Here is a 21,373-nt window from a genome sequence, read left to right as displayed (position 1 = left end):
TTCAGTTATAGTGAGATAACATAGCAAAACACAGCAGCATTCTATTGAAATGCAATATTAAAGCATTGTCTTGGGCGACACACACAAAAGGCACACACAGGCATGTCCAGGTTCACACTGCCAAGGTGCCTGAATGGAACTTTCACTTGTCCCTTGTCTAACTGAGAAACTTTATCTGCACAGAATAAATTTTTTCTTTAATGAAAATGTGAATTTGAGTGGCAGCTCTACAATAACAATGTGAATTAGATGTCTCCTCTGCAGTTTAAGGGGATATGGAAAAGGTTTTATCAGTCCTGCCTTCAATGCCTCCCGATGTTTCTTCATAATAATGTAACAGTCTAGAGGAAGAAAGAAAAAGCATTTGTCTGAGGTCTTTTCCAACCCTGTTGATTCCATGATCCTATGATTCTATGATTGTATGACTCTGTGGTTGAGGGAAGCTGGTTATTTCATGTTAGCTTAAAAATTCATGCTTTCTCTTTTACAGAGAGATGTTCCTACACAAGCACAGCCTAGCACATGAAAGCTTTGCCATAGAAACACTGTCCCGCACCACATCCTGGTCTCCAAACTGGTGACACATGGGTTTGATGGGTGGACCACTAGATGGATAAGGAACTGGCTTGATGGCCGCACCCAGAGAGTGGCTGTCAATGGCTCCATGTCCCAGTGGAGGCCAGTGACAAGCGGAGTCCCTCAGGGATCAGTCCTGGGACCTGTCTTATTCAACATCTTTGTGGGGGACATGGACAGTGGCATTGAGTGCACCCTCAGCAAGTTTGCTGATGACACCAAGCTGTGTGGTGCAGCAGACACGCTGGAGGGAAGGGAGGCCATCCAGAGGGACCTTGACAGGCTGGAGAGGTGGGCACAGGCCAACCTCATGAAGTTCAATAAGAGCAAGTGCAGGGTCCTGCATCTGGGTCGAGGCAATCCCAGGCACAAATACAGGCTGGGCAGTGACTGGCTGGAAAGTAGCCCTGAAGAGAGAGACTTGGGGGTGCTGGTGGACAAAAAGCTCAACATGAGCTCTCAGTGTGCACTTGCAGCCCGCAAAGCCAATCAGATCCTGGGCTGCATCAGGAGAAGTGTGGCTAGCAGGTCGAGGGAGGTGATCCTCCCCCTCTACTCAGCCCTGGTGAGACCCCACCTGGAGTACTGTGTCCAGTTCTGGAGCCCCTATTACAAGAGGGATGTGGAGGTGCTGGAACGTGTCCAGAGAAGGGCCACATGGATGATCAGAGGGCTGGAGCACCTCTCCTATGAGGACAGACTGAAAGAGTTGGGGCTGTTCAGTCTGCAGAAGAGAAGGCTCCGAGGAGACCTAATTGTCGCCTTCCAGTATCTGAAGGGGGCCTACAGGAAGGCTGGGGAAGGACTTCTCAGGATCTCGGGTAGTGATAGGACTAGGGGGAATGGAATGAAGCTGGAGGTGGGGAGATTCAGGCTGGATGTGAGGAGGAGGTTCTTCACCATGAGAGTGGTGAAGCCCTGGAATGGGTTGTCCAGGGAGGTGGTCGAGGCCCCGTCCCTGGGGGTGTTTAAGAGCAGGCTGGATGAGGCTCTGTCCAGCCTGATCTAGTGTGGGGTGTCCCTGCCCATGGCAGGGGGGTTGGAACTAGATGATCCTTGTGGTCCCTTCCAACCCTGACTGATTCTATGAAACTATGAAACTATGAAACAAGATTTCAGATAGTCAGTGAAAGGATCAGAACCTGCAATAGCTGGAGTAATAAATTGTGTAGGGATTGTGTGAACTGAAGCCAACAGCCCAGAGATAATTTTCCTCTACCACAATGCATTAATCTTGAAGCAAAACATGTCTCTCTTCTGTGTAGCACTGAACTAGTCTCCCTCTAAAAGATGTCACACTCAAATACCACATAAATTATAGCACAAGTCCTCAATGAGTTTTTAAAGTCAATACAGTCTTAAAGGCTGGATGGCTCAATGTGAAAAATTGTTTTCAATGCACAGAAATTCTTCACTATGGACTGGAGATCAAGTCAAAAAAAGCCCCAAAACACCACAAACCAATCAAACCCCCTTGCATTTCCATGGTTTAGGTTTAAACTTTACAAAAAGAAATTACATTGCTAATATTCACAGAAACATAAACACTAGAGGGCCAGAAGCATGCTTACCTCATGAAATAGCAGATTTTCAGTCTGAATTCATTACAGTTGTCCCCATTGGCATCTCTATATGTAGGCTAGCTAAAGAAAGCTTTGTGTGCCTTGATTCAGTAAAGCTGTTTTTGTCCACAGAATACTCTGGCATTAGATCAGCTGAATAAAAAAAAACCCCAAATTTTCCTTCTACAGACAACCAGAGTATGCTCTGATGTTAGATTCACTCTCACAGCATCCAAGGGACATGGACCATTTCCTGGCTGCCACTTTGTTTTTTGTCCTAGTTAAAATGCTTTATTAACTATTCTGAATATTCTGCTGGATGGATTCTTGCCAGGTCTGGCTAACCAAATACAAGACAACTTCTGATTACTTAAGTCTTTAAGAGTTATAAATGACATATAGGTGTGAGTTACCACTTGTTACAGTTTGGAACTAAAATTTTTGTTGTAAATAGAAGTTTCCGGAGGTTTTGGATAGTAGAAGAGGGGTGGACTCCTCACATTATAATAATGCTAAGTCCATCTCACTCAATTGGCCTGAAGAAATAGCTCATATTTTGCAGTAGGAGTCTGCTATTGCTCTCTCAATGCTCTGCTTTGGCCTCTGACCTTAGGCTTCCTTATTTTGGGTTCTCTAAGGTACAGGGTGGGTGGAGAGAGAGTTGATTAGATAGTGTTGGGTGATAGGTTGGACTCAGTGATCTTGAAGGTCTTTTCCAGTCCGGTCGGGTCCATTCCATTCCATTCCATTCCATTCCATTCCATTCCATTCCATTCCATTCCATTCCATTCCATTCCATTCCATTCCTATTCCATTCCATTCCTATTCTATTCTAAATACAATTCCATTTTTACTTCCAAATTCTGAATACAGGAATTTGCTCTGAGGGGCAGATTCTTAACAAAGTTATTGGGGGGATCCAATTCAACCCATAACACCACTGAAAGCTCATACTAGTCCAAGGCCGGCCAGCCAGCCATTACAAAGTTATCTTGGCAATATATTTCCACTTATTCAATGTTAACTCGAAGTATGCCTCAGGTAACTTATACATATGCAAAACACTCCACAACTAACAGCAAGAAGATTATAGACTTCCACCTTACAGGCTTAAAAATATCTCACCCCTAAACCTTGTTTGTAACTATTTAATGGATGCATTTTTACAGCCACAGAAATAATCTGCTTTTTCTAATGTCAACTTGCAAGTACTCCTGAAAGGATATGTGGACAGGAGTTTGCCAGCCAGCTCTGTGGAAGGCAGATACCACCGGTGCATTAAAAGAAAGGTTCTTGGCAAATGGCTGGCACACTGATTTCCTTTGTCATCTGCAAAAGAGAAACAAGTGAGTTAACCACATTCATGAACAGAGAGGGGCTTTTATTCTTCAGGTGGAGTCAGAGAGAAATGATCAAGAGCGAAAATCTTTGGTCATTATCTACCAAACACGTGAAAAACAAAATCAAAGAACACAAATGCTCCTTAGTGATGCCCACTGCTAGAGGGTAGTGGTAGGTTAAAAAATAAATTGGTGTAGATAACAGGGAGAGGTAGAAAACCAGGACATGGACAGCATTATGCTAAATGTTATACAATGAGAGAGATGGTAATCCAAAGAACAAATCCAAAATTAGTCCACCAACAGGGTGGGGACATTATTTCTGTACAACCACTTCCAATATTTGTTTTATTGCAGCTCTATGGATTTATGTTAACAACTAGATTGTTACAAAGGAGGAATTAAGTGTCAAAGCAACACCTCATGTCTGTACCCAGGGTCTCATCTCCAGCTGCTGTACAGACCTTGGCATCTTTTCAATGTTGCCACTGAGGCTACAGAAGGAGCTGTTCCTTGGTAGGCTTGCTGACCATCAGTTTTCCTCAACATCTGCCATCTTAGATTATTCTCTGTCTGTCACTCTTTAAAAAGACAGTAGTTACTATGCATGTGTGAAATGGAAGCCACATATGGGTGACAGTTGTCAAGAGTGAATATATAAGGAATATGATTTCCAATAGACAAGTAGCTTTGCTACCGCATACTAGGTACTTAGAACAATAGGGTTTATTGTGGTCTACAGACAACATGAGGATGCACTACACTCAGTAGCAAGATTCTGCCCCTTAATTATTGAATCTCTCTCATCTTTAGATAATAGTTTCTCTCCTTAAGCTAAAAAAAATTAATACCTCATTCCATTGAAAAGCTCTCCTGCATTTCAAGAGAATCTAAATGTAGCTTTGTGAATTAGGGCCCCATTTCAAAGCATTTAAGGCCATCCATGAACTCATCTAACTGCAATGTGGCATGTGTCATGATTAACGGTGCTATGGATCAAGGTCTATTTCATCGCTTCTTTCCCTCAGATCTGGTAAATTACATTTTAATAAGAGTAAAAAGAATACATGAGCCTTAAGTCATATTATTACAAGTATTCCATGATGATTCAGAAAGCCTTCAAAAAAAAAAAGAAGCCTGGTCAAAAGGCAGCTGTGTAACCACTCAAGACAAAGACCAATGCCAGGAATAACTCCTTGAATAATTTAATTAAATACTTCTCTCAGTGAAGGGCAGCATTTAAAAAACAACTAAAAGCACCATTGTGCATTATATATACTAAGAAAATTTAACACAGCGTGCATATGATTAAAATTCTAGCCAATGTGATTCTGGGGCAAAATGAAACATGGAAAATTTTATAGAAAGGAACTATTACTTGCCAAGGGAAAGATCAGCTAAATCAGAAACCAGCAGGGGTTATATTATATGATGGATTTCAAGAACAACAAAGTAAAATATTGGAAAAGCATACCAAACATTTCAATACAAGCATTCAAAAGCTCATCTAATGTTGCAGCCTTCCCCAGTGTGTTTGACCCCATTGTCCTTTAACTGTTGTCAAAAAATAAGAGACATTTTCACCAAGAAGAAGGATGCTGCTTCTGCTGTTCAGGTTTTTCACTTTATTGTTGGTTGCATTCTTAGCTGGACTTCAGGGGAAATCTGAAGAAAGTAAAAGAAACCATCATTATACGACTATATGGAAGGCTTACCAGGATGCATTGCTTATAATTCAACGTATTTTTTTCTATAACCTGATTTTTACCCACATGAACCAGTGCATATGAAAGACTACCACAAGCTTTTCCTATGTTCCATCTTGTGTATTGAAGTGTTGTCCAATAATTTTTTTCATGACCACAAAGTAAATCCATAGCTAGGGCCATAAAACATAAACCAGATGGTAGAAGAGAGCATGCATGTACAGTGATGCACATTTTGTTCAGGTCATTTTATTACACTTGCTAAGTCACTTTTTGTTAATAACCTTGCTTTGATGTTTTTAAACATAAATATCTTTTTCCCTAAGGTTCATGGTGATGCTAATGGTCCTAATCAGCACAGACAGCACAAAATGTTTAATGAAGTTCATAGCAAACATTAAGCTAAGAGGAGACTTCACAAAGAACCTTAAGATCAGTCCCTACAGCTTATTTATACAAATCTTCCCATGGTAGCTGAAGAGTTGTAGAAAGTGAAACATATACACCAAAGTCTAAATTGTATCATATATCATAGAACCATAGAATACTACATTGGGAGGAACCTCAAGGGTCATAGATCTACTCTGCATTTAATTCTCAAGTATCTGTCTATCTGAGATGTACAAAATACTATTACAAGTGTTTGAAAATAATTTTCCAGGGCGTATTTACAGAAGAAAGCAGTGTTTTATTCGCTATCTGTGACTAAGTCCAACTACTGCCTGACCCCTAGCAAGTGTGACAAACAATAACAAAGTATACCAAGCAACTTCTCTGGGGGAGAAAGAAAAGAAAGAAAAGAAAAGAAAGAAAGAAAGAGAGAGCGAGAGCGAGAAAGAGAGAGTGAGAGGGAAAGAGCGAGTGAGAGGGAAAGAGCGAGAGAGAGGGAAAGAGCGAGAGAGAGGGAAAGAGCGAGAGAGAGGGAAAGAGCGAGAGAGAGGGAAAGAGCGAGAGAGAGGGAAAGAGCGAGAGAGAGGGAAAGAGCGAGAGAGAGGGAAAGAGCGAGAGAGAGGGAAAGAGCGAGTGAGAGGGAAAGAGCGAGAGAGAGGGAAAGAGCGAGAGAGAGGGAAAGAGGGAGGGAAAGAGGGAGGGAAAGAGGGAGGGAAAGAGGGAGGGAAAGAGGGAGGGAAAGAGGGAGGGAAAGAGGGAGGGAAAGAGGGAGGGAAAGAGGGAGGGAAAGAGGGAGGGAAAGAGGGAGGGAAAGAGGGAGGGAAAGAGGGAGGGAAAGAGGGAGGGAAAGAGGGAGGGAAAGAGGGAGGGAAAGAGGGAGGGAAAGAGGGAGGGAAAGAGGGAGGGAAAGAGGGAGGGAAGGAAGGAAGGAAGGAAGGAAGGAGGGAAGGAAGGAGGGAAGGAAGGGCCAATAGAGTCCTTGAAGCAAAGCAGTGAAGTAATTTGGGAAGCTGCATTTTAGTAGTTATTGCACACACCCAACTTTTTAATGTTGGTCATGCATAGCACTGAGGAATGGTGTATGATGAATGCCTTAATCACCCCAAAATATAAAGTTTTTCAAAGCTATCATATCACAGACCTTGCATTGCAAATTCCATCCTGACAGTATTGGCATGTTTCACCCTTCTGACCCTCTCACAAATGCCATTGTTACAATAAGCACAAAGTACTCTGAGTTAGGTCCCTGTGTATTTGCAACCCTGCAGACATTGCCATGGGCCAGCCACCTAAAGGACACTAAGTTTTACTGGCCCTACTGGTTCTGCCTCAGCTAGCAGCTCACACCACAGCACGTACGGGCAGGCGTGCCGCTTTCTCATGAAAAGGCAGGGCCATTGCATCATGACACAGCTCCCACTTCCCAGAATGGAAAGAAAATGCTGCTCATTCAAGCTAGGTCCACACTACTGAGCTGACCAAGCCCAGGCCAGCTCCCAAATGCTGAGACCAACTATCACAGATTGCACTACATCAGTGAAGTCTCTCAACCTGCTGAACAGAGTTGACTGTGCAAACTGCCTGCTGGCCTATGATAACTCCCACCTGCACCTGAGATCCACTTAGGAGATCACTGGCTGGTCAGAGATCCCCCAGCAGCACAGCATATTGTGTCCTGGCACCTGGAAAGTGTCCTGCACTGGATAATTCTCTGTAGACCTGGCTTCAGAGTCCTGCGGGGCCTAGGCTGCTCTAAGCATACAAGAGCATTTAGCTTGGAAGACCTTCAGTGTGCACTGTTCATCCAGTGACGCCGTTATTTTTAGATGGGTGCCTAGAGCTAGGTTTTTCTGGTGCCATCCAAAAAGCATTTAGACATGACACACTTTTTCCTGAAGCTGAGAAACAAGCGTGGCTCACGGAGCAGGGAGTTTCAAGTCAGTGCACACATTACACTGCAACTGCCCAGGTCAGCCAAAAGGAAACATGAGCACAGAGGTGCATGCATTGGAACTGGCTGCCAGTGCCTTTCTCCCAGCTGGAAGCAAGCACTTTCCTCTGCGTTTGGTGATGCAGAACCCTCTCTTGAAGGAACACACATCTGTTTTTCCAGGAATTGAGCTGAGCTGCTACTTACAGTGAACTGAGGGAAAGCGACTTGTCTCACACAACAGTAAGCAGCCAGTGCATCACCTACGAAAAATGGAAAGGTGTGTACACACTGGTCCTTGGCTTTGAATCCATGCTTGGTGTTGTAGCAGAAGGCATCCTAACAAGTCTGTGGCTAGGCTGAGCAGCCTCAACTCTTCCTGCTAGAGCTGTGCCATCTCACGAAACCCACTGTTGTCTGAAGTGGACCAGAGAGCAAACACAGGGAGATCTATGGCTCTCTAACCTGCTGGTCTGGCCAAACATGAGCCAGGGTCACCCTAGGTTCAGTCTTCCTTCCCATTTATATATTTGAAGGGAAAAAACAAAGTAGAACATTTGCTTGGTTTAGTTAGCCAGTAGCTGAGCAGTGTTTTTCAGGATCACAACTTTGAACTTTGGCACCTAACTTTTGCTAGAATCCAACTCTGGGCATGATTTTGCACAGAGAGAGCTATCTAGCTCTTCCAGCTTCATCAGACTTAGGTATTTTTTTTCAAGAGGAGAAAGGTGAAATAAATTTTACATTCATTACTTCAAAATACCAGCTCTTTAAAATACAGGATTGAGAAAAGGTATTGCATTTTCTGCCTAGTCCTTGAAAATTGCTGAGCATGAAATGCAGGAGGGGAAAAGATTTGACCTGCCCTGCCAGTTATGTTAGGCTGGGCATATTATATATCATATATATCAATATAAATATCTATATCTATCTATCTATATATAGATATATAATGATAGATATATTCTGTCCCCTAGAATATATAGTACAGGAGACTATTATTCCTATCTTGTGGTGACAATGGTATTAAGATAGCCATATGGTAATCAAGAAATAATGCTCTATGTAAAACAGCAGGATTTATCTACTTAACCTGTGGATACCTAGATCTTGATGTTAGAGTATGATCACCCCAAACAGCCTACCTGACCACTAAATGGTTTTACTCTCATAATGCTTCTAAAAGAAGAATGAAACATTTCCACTGGAGGAAGTGTTGGCTGACTGGGACTAAGCCACATATCCACAGCTGAGAGAAAACCTGGTATATCTCTTGGCTTTAGACTCCAACAACCACAACATTACATCACTATTTCTGTGATTAAGCACTGCTGTTCTGCTAGAACAATGAACATTTTGTCTATATCATGCTACAACAGTACTCAATCACACCAACAACTCAAAAGATGCATAGTAAAATACAACTACAAAGTTCATCTACACAAATTAAATACATAATATTTTCACAGTCAATGGCTCAGCACATGAAAAGTACAAAAAAATCCCCATATATGTAATAATAAATGTATGAAATGTATATGATAATACCGTGTATACAAAAATGTGCCACGTATGTATCCAATATAGATAAAACATGGAAAGAACTGAAAACTTTGAAATAAGCCAGAGGTTTTCTGCCCCCATGTTCTTCCTAAGGCAACTGAGACACCTCATTGCCATCCTGAGGAGTCAGAACAGTTAGATATGAAAAAGAGAGCTGTCTTAATCTGACTACACTGTCAGTGAATGATCTCATACTATGGTGAAACTAAAACAAACCCAAACCAAACCAAATAAAACAAAACACACACAAAAAACCCCCAAACCCAAAAACCTTCTTGCCTTAAAATAGAATTGTAAATCCTGTTTGTTTCACTGTGGTTAACAGAGGCTGTTAAGGACATGAGGCACACAACCCTCCACAGCTATCCATTCTCACTTCTTAATCAGGTCACTTAAAATTACAGACTCTACTATGGGTCTTGCTGGGAACCTGCCACACACTGAGAAGGGACTTCAGGGCAATAATCAGGACCAGGTGAAAGATACTAGGAAAATGATCAAAGCTTACAGCCTTGTTTAAAGAGCTCCCTTCACTAAGTTAACAGCTACAGCTGTAAACATTCCTATGAACCAAGTATGGTATCAAGCATGTCAGGATTTATTTCATGAATATTACTGTTATGGGAGATGCACTTTGTATGGTGGTGGAGTCACCATCACTGGAGGTGTTTAGGAAGAGACTGGATGGGGCTCTTGGTGCCATGGTTTAGTTGATTAGATAGTGTTGGATGATAGGTTGCATAGGTTGCACTCGATCATCTCAAAGGTCTTTTCCAATCTGGTCTGGTCTGGTCTGGTCTATTCTATTCTATTCTATTCTATTCTATTCTATTCTATTCTATTCTATTCTATTCTATTCTATTCTATTCTATTCTATTCTATTCTATTCTATCTGAAGGCAAAGCAGAAACTTCTGCAGTGATGTGCCCATAAGTTAGAAATCCCTAACAGACCGAACTACAAGACACAGAGACCCTTCCAAATTTTGCCATCACCCTGACTGCCACATGCATACAGTTACTCTGAGCAAATGGCTTTCCTTAGCACTCTCATGCAATGTAAATGCATTTTGTGTTCAACATTTTGAAAGTCTGGAGAAAGTGCTATTGTGGACTGTCTTGATAGATGTATTTGAACCCAGCACATATGTTGTGAGCTCCTAAGACAGATGTGATCACATACAATACATGTTTTTAAAAGAAATACAATACTCTGATACTAAACATGTAGTTTCATGCAAAAGCACTGAAGCAGGTGAACAGGGTGGGCAGCATGCAGTTAGGTTTTAAATGTTATCTACTGTAATTAGTAAAACCAAAAGACATCACTTTTACTGCTGGAGGTCCACACCTACAAATTACAGCATTTTGAATAATACTAATATGTCAAGCCAGCACAAATCCCTGTGTGGGCACTTTCACATGGATTTCAAACAAGCTCTATCAGTTACAGGCGCAAGATAAACCATTAAGTTGGACTTAAATAGGCTTGAATTTCACATTCAGAGTAATATTTATTTAGCTAAACAAAATTTAAACAGGTTTTTACCCAAGCTGAAGTAAATGTACATCTAGTATTTTCCCCCATTAATTAGAAGGGAGCTGTTTTACTTCTACTTTGGGACAATAAGTAGAGCCAGACGCAAACTGTTCTGCTTTGACACACAGGCTCCTCTATGGATCTCAGTTTATCCATAAACCCTCTAGAGGCCTGCACACAGAAGACTCATATTCTTGACAAGGTTAGGACATTCTTGGGGATTTAAATAAGCCAGACCTCCCCTCATCTCCTGCTACAAGTCAACACAACACACCACTGAATGCTTGCATTAAAGGGCTTCTACCTGGCTGCCAGAGAAAAGGTGCTAATTGTGAGCAGCTGGATGGGTAAAGAGAATCAGTAGCAGTAGGCAGAAAAAGAAGTCAAGAGGAAAGTCTCACAAGAAAGTTTATGGGTAACTTCCCTTGCTATCTGTTTCTTTTATCCTGTCTTGCTCCTGTTCAGGGCAAGCTCTTCAGGACAGAATTCATCTGATGCCCTGTAGATGTAGTGGAGGGTCTTGCAATGAGGCCTTTTTGTGTGATCAGTCTCCACAGATATGAGTGTGATTACCATGATAAGAATCTCAGCTGGGATGCATAAGGCTGCACCTTTACCTGCACAGGTGCAATTGAGACATATGTTTGGACTCAGGTCAGCGTGGCTCTTCAGATGCCTAACGTGGAGTTCCTGAAGGTTTTCCTCTCCAAGCAGTCAAATGTTTCTTGCAGGGGGTCAGTACCAGTGTATTTACTGCAGTATGTACAAGTGCATTTTTCAGAAACTTTGAGCAAGTGATGTATGTGTTCAGATTTCTCCAGTGTCTGACGTGTCCCAAAGCTGTGCCAGGCAGAAAAGGACAGTGATGTTGGCCTGTCAGGCAGCCTAATGCCACCACTTCTATCCCAGTCCATGACCTCAACCATTAGCTGGCTGCAGGATGGCACATTTGGATTACTGACAATGCTTATCATGTGGAGCAAGGACACAGAACAAGGGAGAGATTGTGACACTGCTCCATGAATGCAAGATACAAGTCTTGCTGGGGGCAGGAGTGGAATAAAAATGAAATATTAGAGTCTTGGGCTCATATGATGTGACTCATTACTACTCATTCACCTTTGATACTGCTCTTCAGAAAGTACCATGGAATTACAGAATGGTAGGGGTTGGAAGAGACCTCTGGAGATCACCTAGTTCAGCCCCCTTGCTAATGAAGGTACACTTAGATCAGCTTGCACAGGAACCAGACAGATCTTGAAATTCTCCGGAGAAGGAGACTCCACAACCTCTCTAGGCAGCCTGTTCCAGTGCTCTGTCACCTTCAAAGTAAAGAAGTTTCCCCTTAAGTTCAAGTGAGACTTCCTGTATTCTAGTTTGTACCTGTTGACCCTTGTTCTATCACTGGCCACTATTGAAAAGAGCCCACCTGCATTGTCATGACCTTTATCCTTTAGATATTTTTCTACATGTGTGTGTGTATATATCTCAGTCTTCTCTTTTCCAGGCTAAAGAGTCCCAGATTTCTCAGCCTCTCCTCATAAGAGAGATGCTCCAGTCCCCTGATCATCCTCATGGCTCTCTGTTGGATACTTTCCAGCAGTTCCCTGTCACTCTTGAACTGGAGAGCCCAGAACTGGACACAATGCTCCAGGTGTGGCCTCACCAGGGCAAAGTAAAGGTGGAAAGAGAACCTCCCTTGACCTGCTGGCCACACTCTTCTTAATGACCCCAAGGATATCACTAGCCTTCTTTGCCACGAGAGTACATTACTGGTTCATAGTGAATTTGTCCACTAGCACTTCCAGGTCCTTCTCCAGAGGACAGAGCAGCTTTCCAGCAGGTCAACCCCTTACCTGTCCTGGTTCATAGAGTTATTCCTCCCCAGGTGCAGGAATTTGCACCTGCCTTGCTGAACTTCATGAGGCTCACTTCTGCCTGACTCTCCAGCCTGTGCACAGCCTCCTGGTGTGTCAGCAACTCCTCCCAGTTTTGTACCATCAGCAAACTTGTTGAGACTACACTCTCTTCCTTCATCCAAGTTATTGATGGATATGTTGAACAGATTGGACCAGTACTGACCCCTGGGGAATACCACTAGCCACAAGCCTCCAACTAGAAGTTCACGCTGCTGATCACAACCCTCTATGCTCTGTCATTCAGCCAGCTCTCAATCCACCTCGCTAGGAACTCATATAAAAGCTTACCTAGAAGCATGTTATGGCAGACAGTATCAAAAGCCTTGCTGAAGTCAAGGTAGACAACACCCATCTACCCTCATCTCCTCACTTATCCAGCTAGTCACACCATCACAGGAGACTATCAATCTGGTAAAGCATGATTTCTCCTTTGTAAATCCATGCTGACTACTGTTGGTAATCTTTTTTTTCCCTTTCCATGCTTAAAGGTGACCTCCAGAAGAAGCTGTTCCATCACCTTACCACAGATGGAGGTGAAGCACTCTGGCTTGTAGTCTCCTGTGTCCTCCTTCTTGCCCTTTATGAATATTGAGGTGACTTTGGCTTTCCTCCAATCCTCACACGCCTCCTCTGCTCTCTATGACCTTTCACAAATGATGGGGAGTTGCTTAGCAATAACCTTAGCTAGCTCCTTCAACACTTGTGGGTGGACCTCATTGGGGTCCATGGATTTGTAGGTATGCAGCTTGTCTAGGCGATTTACCCAGACCTTCTTGACTAAAGGAGAGTCTTCCTTCCTCCTGACTTTCTCTCTTACCTCCAGTAAGTGTAGTTACACAACAAACCAGAGTAACTGTCTGCCTTTTATTACTTTATTTCACTATTTTTCTGGATTAAAAAGACATTCCACAGAGTGGGACATCCATGTCTGAGCATAGGAGAAGACAGGAAGATCATTAATTGCATGCTGCTGGTGGATGGCTAAGCCAAACCTCATGTTAACAACAGATACTGCCCAGGGGATGTTGTGGCTCCACAGCTTTACAGACTGCATGGGATAAAGTTTCACCAACTCCTTTCATTTGCATACCCCAGCCCAGAGTAATCTCTGCAAAATTTAATTTACTGCCAAATAATATAAATATTAAATTACTGATTTGAGTATTGAGAGACAAAGAAGACAAACATTAAAATACCGTTCTCCTTGCATTCCTAGGCTCAGCTTCACTTCAGACACCTCTCCTCCCCCCTCGTTATTGCTGGAGGTTGCATGCAGTCCCTTTGGTGAGGCAACAAGCAGTGCAAGAGGTCAGGGTAAGTACACAGCAGTTTCCCTTTGCTGCTTCTTCTTTCTCACTCTTGTCCTGTGCTCTAGCATGAGTCCTTTACAGGACACAATCCTTTCAGATGTGTACTGTTCTGCCAGGGGCTTATCCATAAGCCACAGTCCCTTCAGGAAAGCATCTGCTTTGCCACAAAGCACCTCCTTGTTCTCTGACCTTGTTACTCCTTCTGTTCTTCCCTTCTCCTCTCCATTACCATCTTCCCTCTGTGTTCCCTCTCCTTTGGCCTTTTCTGCCTTTTTTTAAAATATGTTTTTACAGAGGTGCCATCAGCTCAGTGGTGGTCTGTGATGGATCCTTTGCAATGACAGCTGAAAGTAGCTGTCTCCAATACAGGGTAGCCCCTGGCTCCCTCCTACAGAGGAGAGCAAGCCTGCAGCTCCTCTGCTGCCAAAACTTCACTATTTACATCCAACAGAACTTCTAGGGGATAAGCATTTGTTCCTTTAGCACAGAAGTTTGCTAGTTACAGATTGTCAAAATGTATTTCATTACACTTAATTTTGAGAGAAGAGTCCACTGAGATACAGATCTACTTTTAGGTTAATGTAGGTTACCCAGTTAACACAGAAGAGTGTTATAAACTATTTTGGGACCTAGACATCTACTCTTCTGTAGGAAAATAAGGAAAATGAATAGGACAATAGGTAAGAAATCAAGTAGACATATAGATGCACTCATATGCACTGCCTAACTATTAGCTCAGAGCCACACAATGCCTTGTAGAAGTTCCTAAATAAATATATTAGGTACAATAGATGTTGACCTAACATAAAAGAGAAGCTCACAGAACTAATGAGGATCAAGTGGCTTTCAATAATCAGAAAGCCACTTGGTTAATGCTTGAGCTGCCTAGACAGCATTTTGTTCAGCATTCTTACCACTTTCTGCAAAAGTACAAGATGATGATACCTCCCCCCCCCAGATTTCCTCACTTATAAACCCTCTAAAATAATGGGTAACTTCATAACAGGATTTGTTAAAACAACAAAGCTGGAATTCTCAGTTGTAATTGTAGCATTTTATGGAACTGGTTATCTACCATAGTTCATCTCTGTCCATTCAATGTTATATTTGTTTCCTCAGTCTACCATGTTGGCATTAGCCTCTGTAAGTGTAACTCCATACATCCTTGAGTTATTCCATACACTATCATGATGACATCTTATTTCCGTCTTTCACTGGTCAAGGCAAGTACAATTACCCAGAATGCATTAAGTTAAAAGTAAGAGAGAAAGGAAGACTTTACCCATAGGGAGTCTTGACTCTGTTATCCCATACATTACCTCACGTGTCCACATGAATTAACAACCTATACCTATCCTGGTGTGAGGAGTGGCCTTTCTCATATAGTGAGAGCAGCTTAGTTGCTGACCTTTCCCCCTGTGACTACAATCAAAACATGAATTGGCTTTAGAAATATCTTGACTACACATTTACAGCCTGGGAAGTACTTATCAGTGCAGTAAATTGAAGGCAGCAACTGGCAAAACAATAAAGGCAGGAAGAGGTTTTCAGAGACTTAAGTAATAGGAAACTGGATGTCTGAGATGGAGCAAGACAGAGTTAAAAGGACAGAGGGGCTGAACAGAACTTTGTCTCCCTTTGCTCATGACTGTAATAGTGCATTTCTAATGGAGTCTTCCTTTGTTTGATGAATGTAGAAAATGGTTCACACACAACTGCTATTTCCCCACAGATGTGCTAACAGGTGTCAGACAAGGAGATAGACTGCACCAGTTGCTAATGGCTAACAACTCTTCTCTCCCTGGTGGCAGCTTCTCGTTTGTGTGAGAGCAGTTACTCTATAAAGAGAGATGCAAATTAAAATGGTACTCTAGAAAACACTGTCAGACACACACGACAATAGACAGACCTGCTGTGTAATCCCAGGAACTCATGCAAATTTCTGTCTATTGCACTTGCATGAAGCAAGGATGCCTGCATTGTGCAGTGCAATGTTTTGCACTCACAGAAGCAACTGATGACTCACAACTCACAGGCAAGTAAGTGTGCAAAAAAGTTGGTAGAGTGAAAACACAGCCTGGAGGTCAGGAGAGATTCAACATCTTTTCTTTGTGAAATTTTGTCACCAGGTGCTGGACATCCAAATATGCAAGAAGTTCCTTACATCTAATTATTTCCTATGAGTTTTCTTTGGGAAAATGGGTGGAATGATGGCAGCTTCAGATTTCTTAATGATGCAAAGACAGTATTTTAAACACAGGCATACAGTGTTTCTTAAGCCAGTTCAGAGACTTGTAGGTCTACAACAGAGAAGAGCAAGGAAGAGATTATTTGCTCTTTCTAGCTTGTATGATTAGATTTTGCACTTTTTCAGAGGTAACAAAGCAGTCATCAGTCAGCTGACTAAACTTGTTTCTGTACTAAACAGTCTACTAAGCAATACATACTGGTTAGTATGACCTTATGAAGACACACAGCAAACCCCCATACTGTTTGTAATATAAGACTACAGAGGACAGGATATGAGAAACACGTCACCACAGTTGATTCCTAAATCCAAGTTTTTGGAGCAGAGTGAGTTTTATTAATAGCTACGTCCCTTCCTAACAATAAGAGAGTTTGCGGCCAACAAGTTAGCTGCCTTCTTTAGAAAGAATAGTGGCAACACAGAAATTTCTCATCAAAGGACTTCAAACACAAGCCCATCTGAAGAAGGTGATATCTAAAAAAATACACAGAACAGCAAAAGGGGGGGGGGGGGGGAGGGGGGGGAAGGAGCAGTGCAAAAATATCTCTCTCAAATAAGAAAAGAGAAAAAGCACATTACAGGTCCAGCCTTAATAACTAATACATTAAACAAGTAACTTTGATCTTTAGTTTGCTAATATTATTTTGGTAGTTAAATATTTATTGTAGGGAAAAAAAAAATCTTTAACACAGGGCTGCAGCTACACAAATATCCCACTTCCACAACCACAGAACACATTGCTACAACAGGACTTCAGAGAAACTAAGATTACCAAAACCCATTGGTTAAGTTTGCAATGCTCATGTCTTCATATACTACGCTGTAATTCTCTAAAGGTCATGAATTTGTAGCGTAACCTGTATTTTCTGCCTGTAAGAGTAAGATATGAAGACAATCTGCAGTTGCTGTAACAAGTACTTCGTCATTATTTCTGTCTACAACTACCTGAAGGGAGGTTGTAGCCAGGAAGGTGTTGGTCTCTTCTCCCAGGCAATCAGCAGCAAGAACAAGAGGACACAGTCTCAAGCTGTGCCAGGGGAGGTTCAGGCTCAAGGTGAGGAGAAAGTTCTTCACAGAGAGAGTTGTTAGCCATTGGAATGGGCTGGCAGGGAGGTGGTGGAGTCACCATCCCTGGAGGTGTTCGAGAGGGGATTGGACGTGGCACTTGGTGCCATGGTTTAGTAGTCATGAGGTCTTGGGTGACAGGTTGGACTTGATCTCTGAGGTCTCTTCCAACCTTATTGATTCTATGATTCTATGATAAGTACTTTTTTTGGCTGTGTGAATAAAACCTCTTCAGTTAATTGCTAGTGTAACACCTCTGCAATGGCTGGTTCAGGCCATCCTAAATACCTCACATCACTCCCAGAAGTAACTTGGAAGACACTTACCAGATTAGTCTTAGCCTGCTTGATTTGTGTTTATAGAGAAAACTCACAACTACTTACTCCTTAGCATATATTTATCAAATTTAAGGGGCATATCAGAATTTTTTGAAGGGTCTGCTTAACTCAATGATTAAAAAAGAGAATAAAAAATCCTGCAGCTACATGGCAAATCTAGCATGAAGCAAAAAGAAAAAAAAAACAAGTAAGGGGAGGAAATTAAAGGGCAGGAGGTGTTAGTAAGATCGTGATTTAGAAGCAGAGAGAGTGGCTTAGGAACTTGTTTTTCTTCCCCCGGTATTCAGCATTGAAAGACTGACTGCTATTGCAGTCAAGTTTTCAAAACACCTTGCAGTGTTTACACCAATTTCCAAATCCATATTGTTACAGCAGTGCAAGAACTACAAAAAAACAAGCCAAAACAAAACCAAAACCCCCAGGTTTTGAAACACAGACATGAAGCAAATGGCAAAAGAACCATTGCTTGAGATATACTAATATGAAAAACCACCTCTTATTTTGATTCCACAGTGTGAGCAGAGAACTAGAACCAAAAGAAGGATTAAGCACCCAAATTCTGTCTCCCTATCACTTTCTGGGCCTGATCTCAGGGGATGTGATTCTCATTTCTCATCTCTTCGCCTCACAAGGTGACTGCCTAAGGGCTTTTAACCTTTTTCTGGTTTCAATATTAAAGTACCTAAATGACCAATAGTAGGCTTTGAGAAGCCTCTCAGAGTCAGCAACATTAAGGGCAACACTGCTTAGGTCAGTCCTAAATCCTTTTGGGATTAGTACATCAGAAATGCCTCTGTCTTACCTGTATTAGGCATCCACTGGTCACACTTAGCACATAACTGCCATACTAGATAGGTGCAGCCATGATGTTTTTTTACACAAGACTTCTGAATACTCCTTAAAGATGTGAGAGATACAGAATCAATTCTTCACATTAGAGGAGAGACAGTAAATCTCTCACTGTTTTGGCTGAGACCACAAAGCAGATTTGACAGCCCCAAAACATCAATGAAATGAAGTAATATTAAATGAAAAAATAAAAATATAACAATATATAATAATATTAAATGAAATAATAAAGTGTCTTTGGGTTGGAGAGAGAAAGCAAGAAAGAGTATGCCCATGTAACTTAAAGGGAAGAGCACTCACTCAAGAAGTAGAGGAAAAAAAAGTGAATTGTAGTTCTTCCCCCAACGCCTACTTAAGATAAAAATATACAGATAGTCATTAGGGCAGGGCCTGGAAACCAAGAGTTTTAGGAAGGGTGGCAGCTGTTCCAGGAAGTATGTGTTCATGAATTTGGTAAAGCAGAGCATGAGTAAGCAAGCTGAAGAAGCAAGACCTCTTTAGCGGAGGAGATTATTATTAGTCTTTTAAGGAAGCTATTTCATGAACAGTGTGATAAGGCTCAAATGTCATGGTTATTCTGATTCAGATGACAAAAATCACTATGCATTCAGACAGTAAATTGAGTCAAGCAAAGATTTTCTGATGTAATTTGCCCCACCAGTAATCAATCACATATTTGCATAAACTGCTTGTTTTAACTTCCCCCTAGCAAGATCAGAAATTTCCAAACAAGCTCTGGGTTCAAACACTGGGGCGCTGCAAAACAAGCAGCTCCATGATAAACTCCATGAAATTTAAAAAGTCATGGTAGTCAGGTGAAGTCTCTGGTGACTGGAAGAAGGGAAATATTGTGCTAATTTTTGGAAAGGGTAGAGAAAAGGACCCTGGAAATCACCAGCCAGTCAGCCTCACCTCTGTGTCCAGGAAGATCAGATTCTCCTAGAAAGTATACTAAAGTACATGAAGGACAGGGATGTGATTCAAGACAGCCAGCTTCACCAAAGCCAAGTACTGCATCACTAACCTAGTGGCTTTCTACAATGAAATGACTACATCAGTGGTCAAGAGAAGACCAATGGATGTCATCTATCTGGACTTCTGTAAAGCCTTTGACACAGCCCTCTACATTTTTCTCTCTAAACTTGAGTGATGTGGATTTGATGAGTCGACAGTTCAGTGGGTAAGGAATTGGTTGGATGACTTCATACCAAGGATAGTGGTCAATGGCTCTATGTCCAAATGGAGATGGGTGACTAGTGGTATCCTTCAGGGGTCTGTATTGGGACCAATGCTGTTCAATATCTTCACTCATGACACAGAAAGCAAGATTGAGTTCATCCTCAGCAAGTTTGCAGATGATACGAAGCTCAGTGAAGCGATTGATAAGATTGAAGAATGGGATGTCATCCAGAGAAATCCAGACTGTGTAGAAAAGTGGGCCCATGTGAACCTCATGAGGATCAATAAGGCAAAGGTCCTGCACCTGGGTGGAGGCAATCCTCAATATCAATACAGGCTGGGGGATGATGAGATTGAGAGCAGTCTTGCAGAAAAGGACTTGGGGGTACTGGTAGTTAAGTTAGACATGAGCCAGCAGTGTGCACTTGCAACCCAAAGGACAAATCACATCCTGGGCTGCATCAAAAGAAACATGACCAGTGGATTGAGAGAGGTGATTCTGCCACTCTACTCTGCTCTGATGAGACCTCACAAAGAGTACTGAGTCCAGCTCTGGAGTCCTCAAAATAGGAAGGATGTGAGGAGGCTCATGAAGATGATCAGAGGCCTGTAACACCTCTCTTATGAAGACAGGCCATGAGAGTTGGGGTTATTCATCTTGGAAAAGAGAAGACTCTGGAGACACCATATAGCAGCATTTCAATATTTGAAGAGGACCTACAGAAAGGCTGGGGAGGGACTCTTTAGAAGGGCTTCTAGTGAGTGGTAATGGTTTTAAACTAGAATGGAGTAGATTTAGGTTATACATAAGGAGGAAGATCTTCACAATGAGGGTAGTGAAATACTGAAGCAAGTTACCCAGAGATGTGATGGACAGATTCAAGGTCAAACTTGATGGGACCCTGAGCAACCTGATCTAGGTAAAGACATCCCTGCTGACTGCAGGGGAATTGGACAAGATGATCTTTAAGGGTGCCTTCAAACCCAGCACAATCTCTGATTCTAATTTGATAACGCATGCCATATAAACAAGCACCAAGATTATGGACCTAAGTGTGGGTTATGAATGGAAGCCTATCTGTAATAATGCTGTTTCAGATTAAGAAAAGCCAATTTGGTGAGATCTTTTTAAATAATACAAAAAAGAATATAGCATTATGACAAAGAATATCTACAACCTTGGGTCATGTGTGAAAGGCAGCCTTGTCAACATGTTTAACAAGCATGCAAATACATCCAATGTAAGTCCCATTCAATCTGTTTGACCATACTATGTATTACTGACTTAAATATTAGACTCTAACACTAATTTCTACACTGACAATCATCAAACTGTTTCAAGAATGCAAAGCAAACTATACTTCAAAAGGAATGGAAAGTCTTTGTTCATCTTGGAGATCCTGTTTCAGCATACACTTCCGACACTTTGGACCTTCTTGTGCAAGCCCACCACTACTCTGAGTGGTGTTTCTGTTTCCACAGTAGGGGTTTAAACAAGAGGCAATTTTAGCAGTAGTCGAAGGAGTTGTATATGGAAATGTATTGACATACCTAACATATAATATCAATATATATATTAGCTACTGAGGTGGTTGAGGCCCCATCCCTGGAGGTGTTTAAGCCCAGGCTGGATGAGGCTCTGGCCAGCCTGACCTAGTGTGAGGTGTCCCTGCCCATGGCAGGGGGGTTGGAACTAGATGATCCTTGTGGTCCCTTCCAACCCTGACTGATTCTATGATTCTATATATCATTCTTAGTAACTGAACAAGAATAACTCAGGTTTCACTGATTTTGTACAGATTATTATGCCTGGCAGATTCTTGAATACTCCAGAATATACATAAATCACGAGTGGGAGA

General features: G+C 42.0%; 1 protein-coding gene across 8 annotated transcripts in view; it reads right to left on the bottom strand.

Moving 5' to 3' along the window:
- The window catches only part of RASGRP3 (RAS guanyl releasing protein 3), a 69,977-nt gene that overhangs the window by 31,135 nt on the left and 17,469 nt on the right, over window positions 1–21,373 (bottom strand). For 6 of the 8 annotated variants that reach the window (XM_068156647.1, XM_068156639.1, XM_068156672.1 and 3 more), the window contains exons 2-4: window positions 4,953–5,143; window positions 3,367–3,467; window positions 2,148–2,212 (exon numbers count right to left, since the gene is read on the bottom strand). In XM_068156647.1, coding sequence (XP_068012748.1) covers window positions 2,148–2,212; window positions 3,367–3,467; window positions 4,953–5,022 — 236 coding nt within the window. In that variant the 5' untranslated portion in view covers window positions 5,023–5,143. Of the gene's footprint in view, window positions 1–2,147; window positions 2,213–3,366; window positions 3,468–4,952; window positions 5,144–17,028; window positions 17,142–21,373 lie in introns of those variants that run through there. The other 2 variants (XM_068156663.1, XM_068156698.1) reach the window with 2 other exon arrangements.

This window comes from Melanerpes formicivorus, unplaced genomic scaffold (genome assembly GCF_026170545.1).
Source record: "Melanerpes formicivorus ecotype bairdi unplaced genomic scaffold, bMelFor1.0.p_v2 SCAF_2, whole genome shotgun sequence".
Classification (NCBI taxonomy): domain Eukaryota; kingdom Metazoa; phylum Chordata; class Aves; order Piciformes; family Picidae; genus Melanerpes; species Melanerpes formicivorus.
Note: the sequence above shows the minus strand (reverse complement) of the source record. Positions and strands in the feature narration are given on the sequence as shown.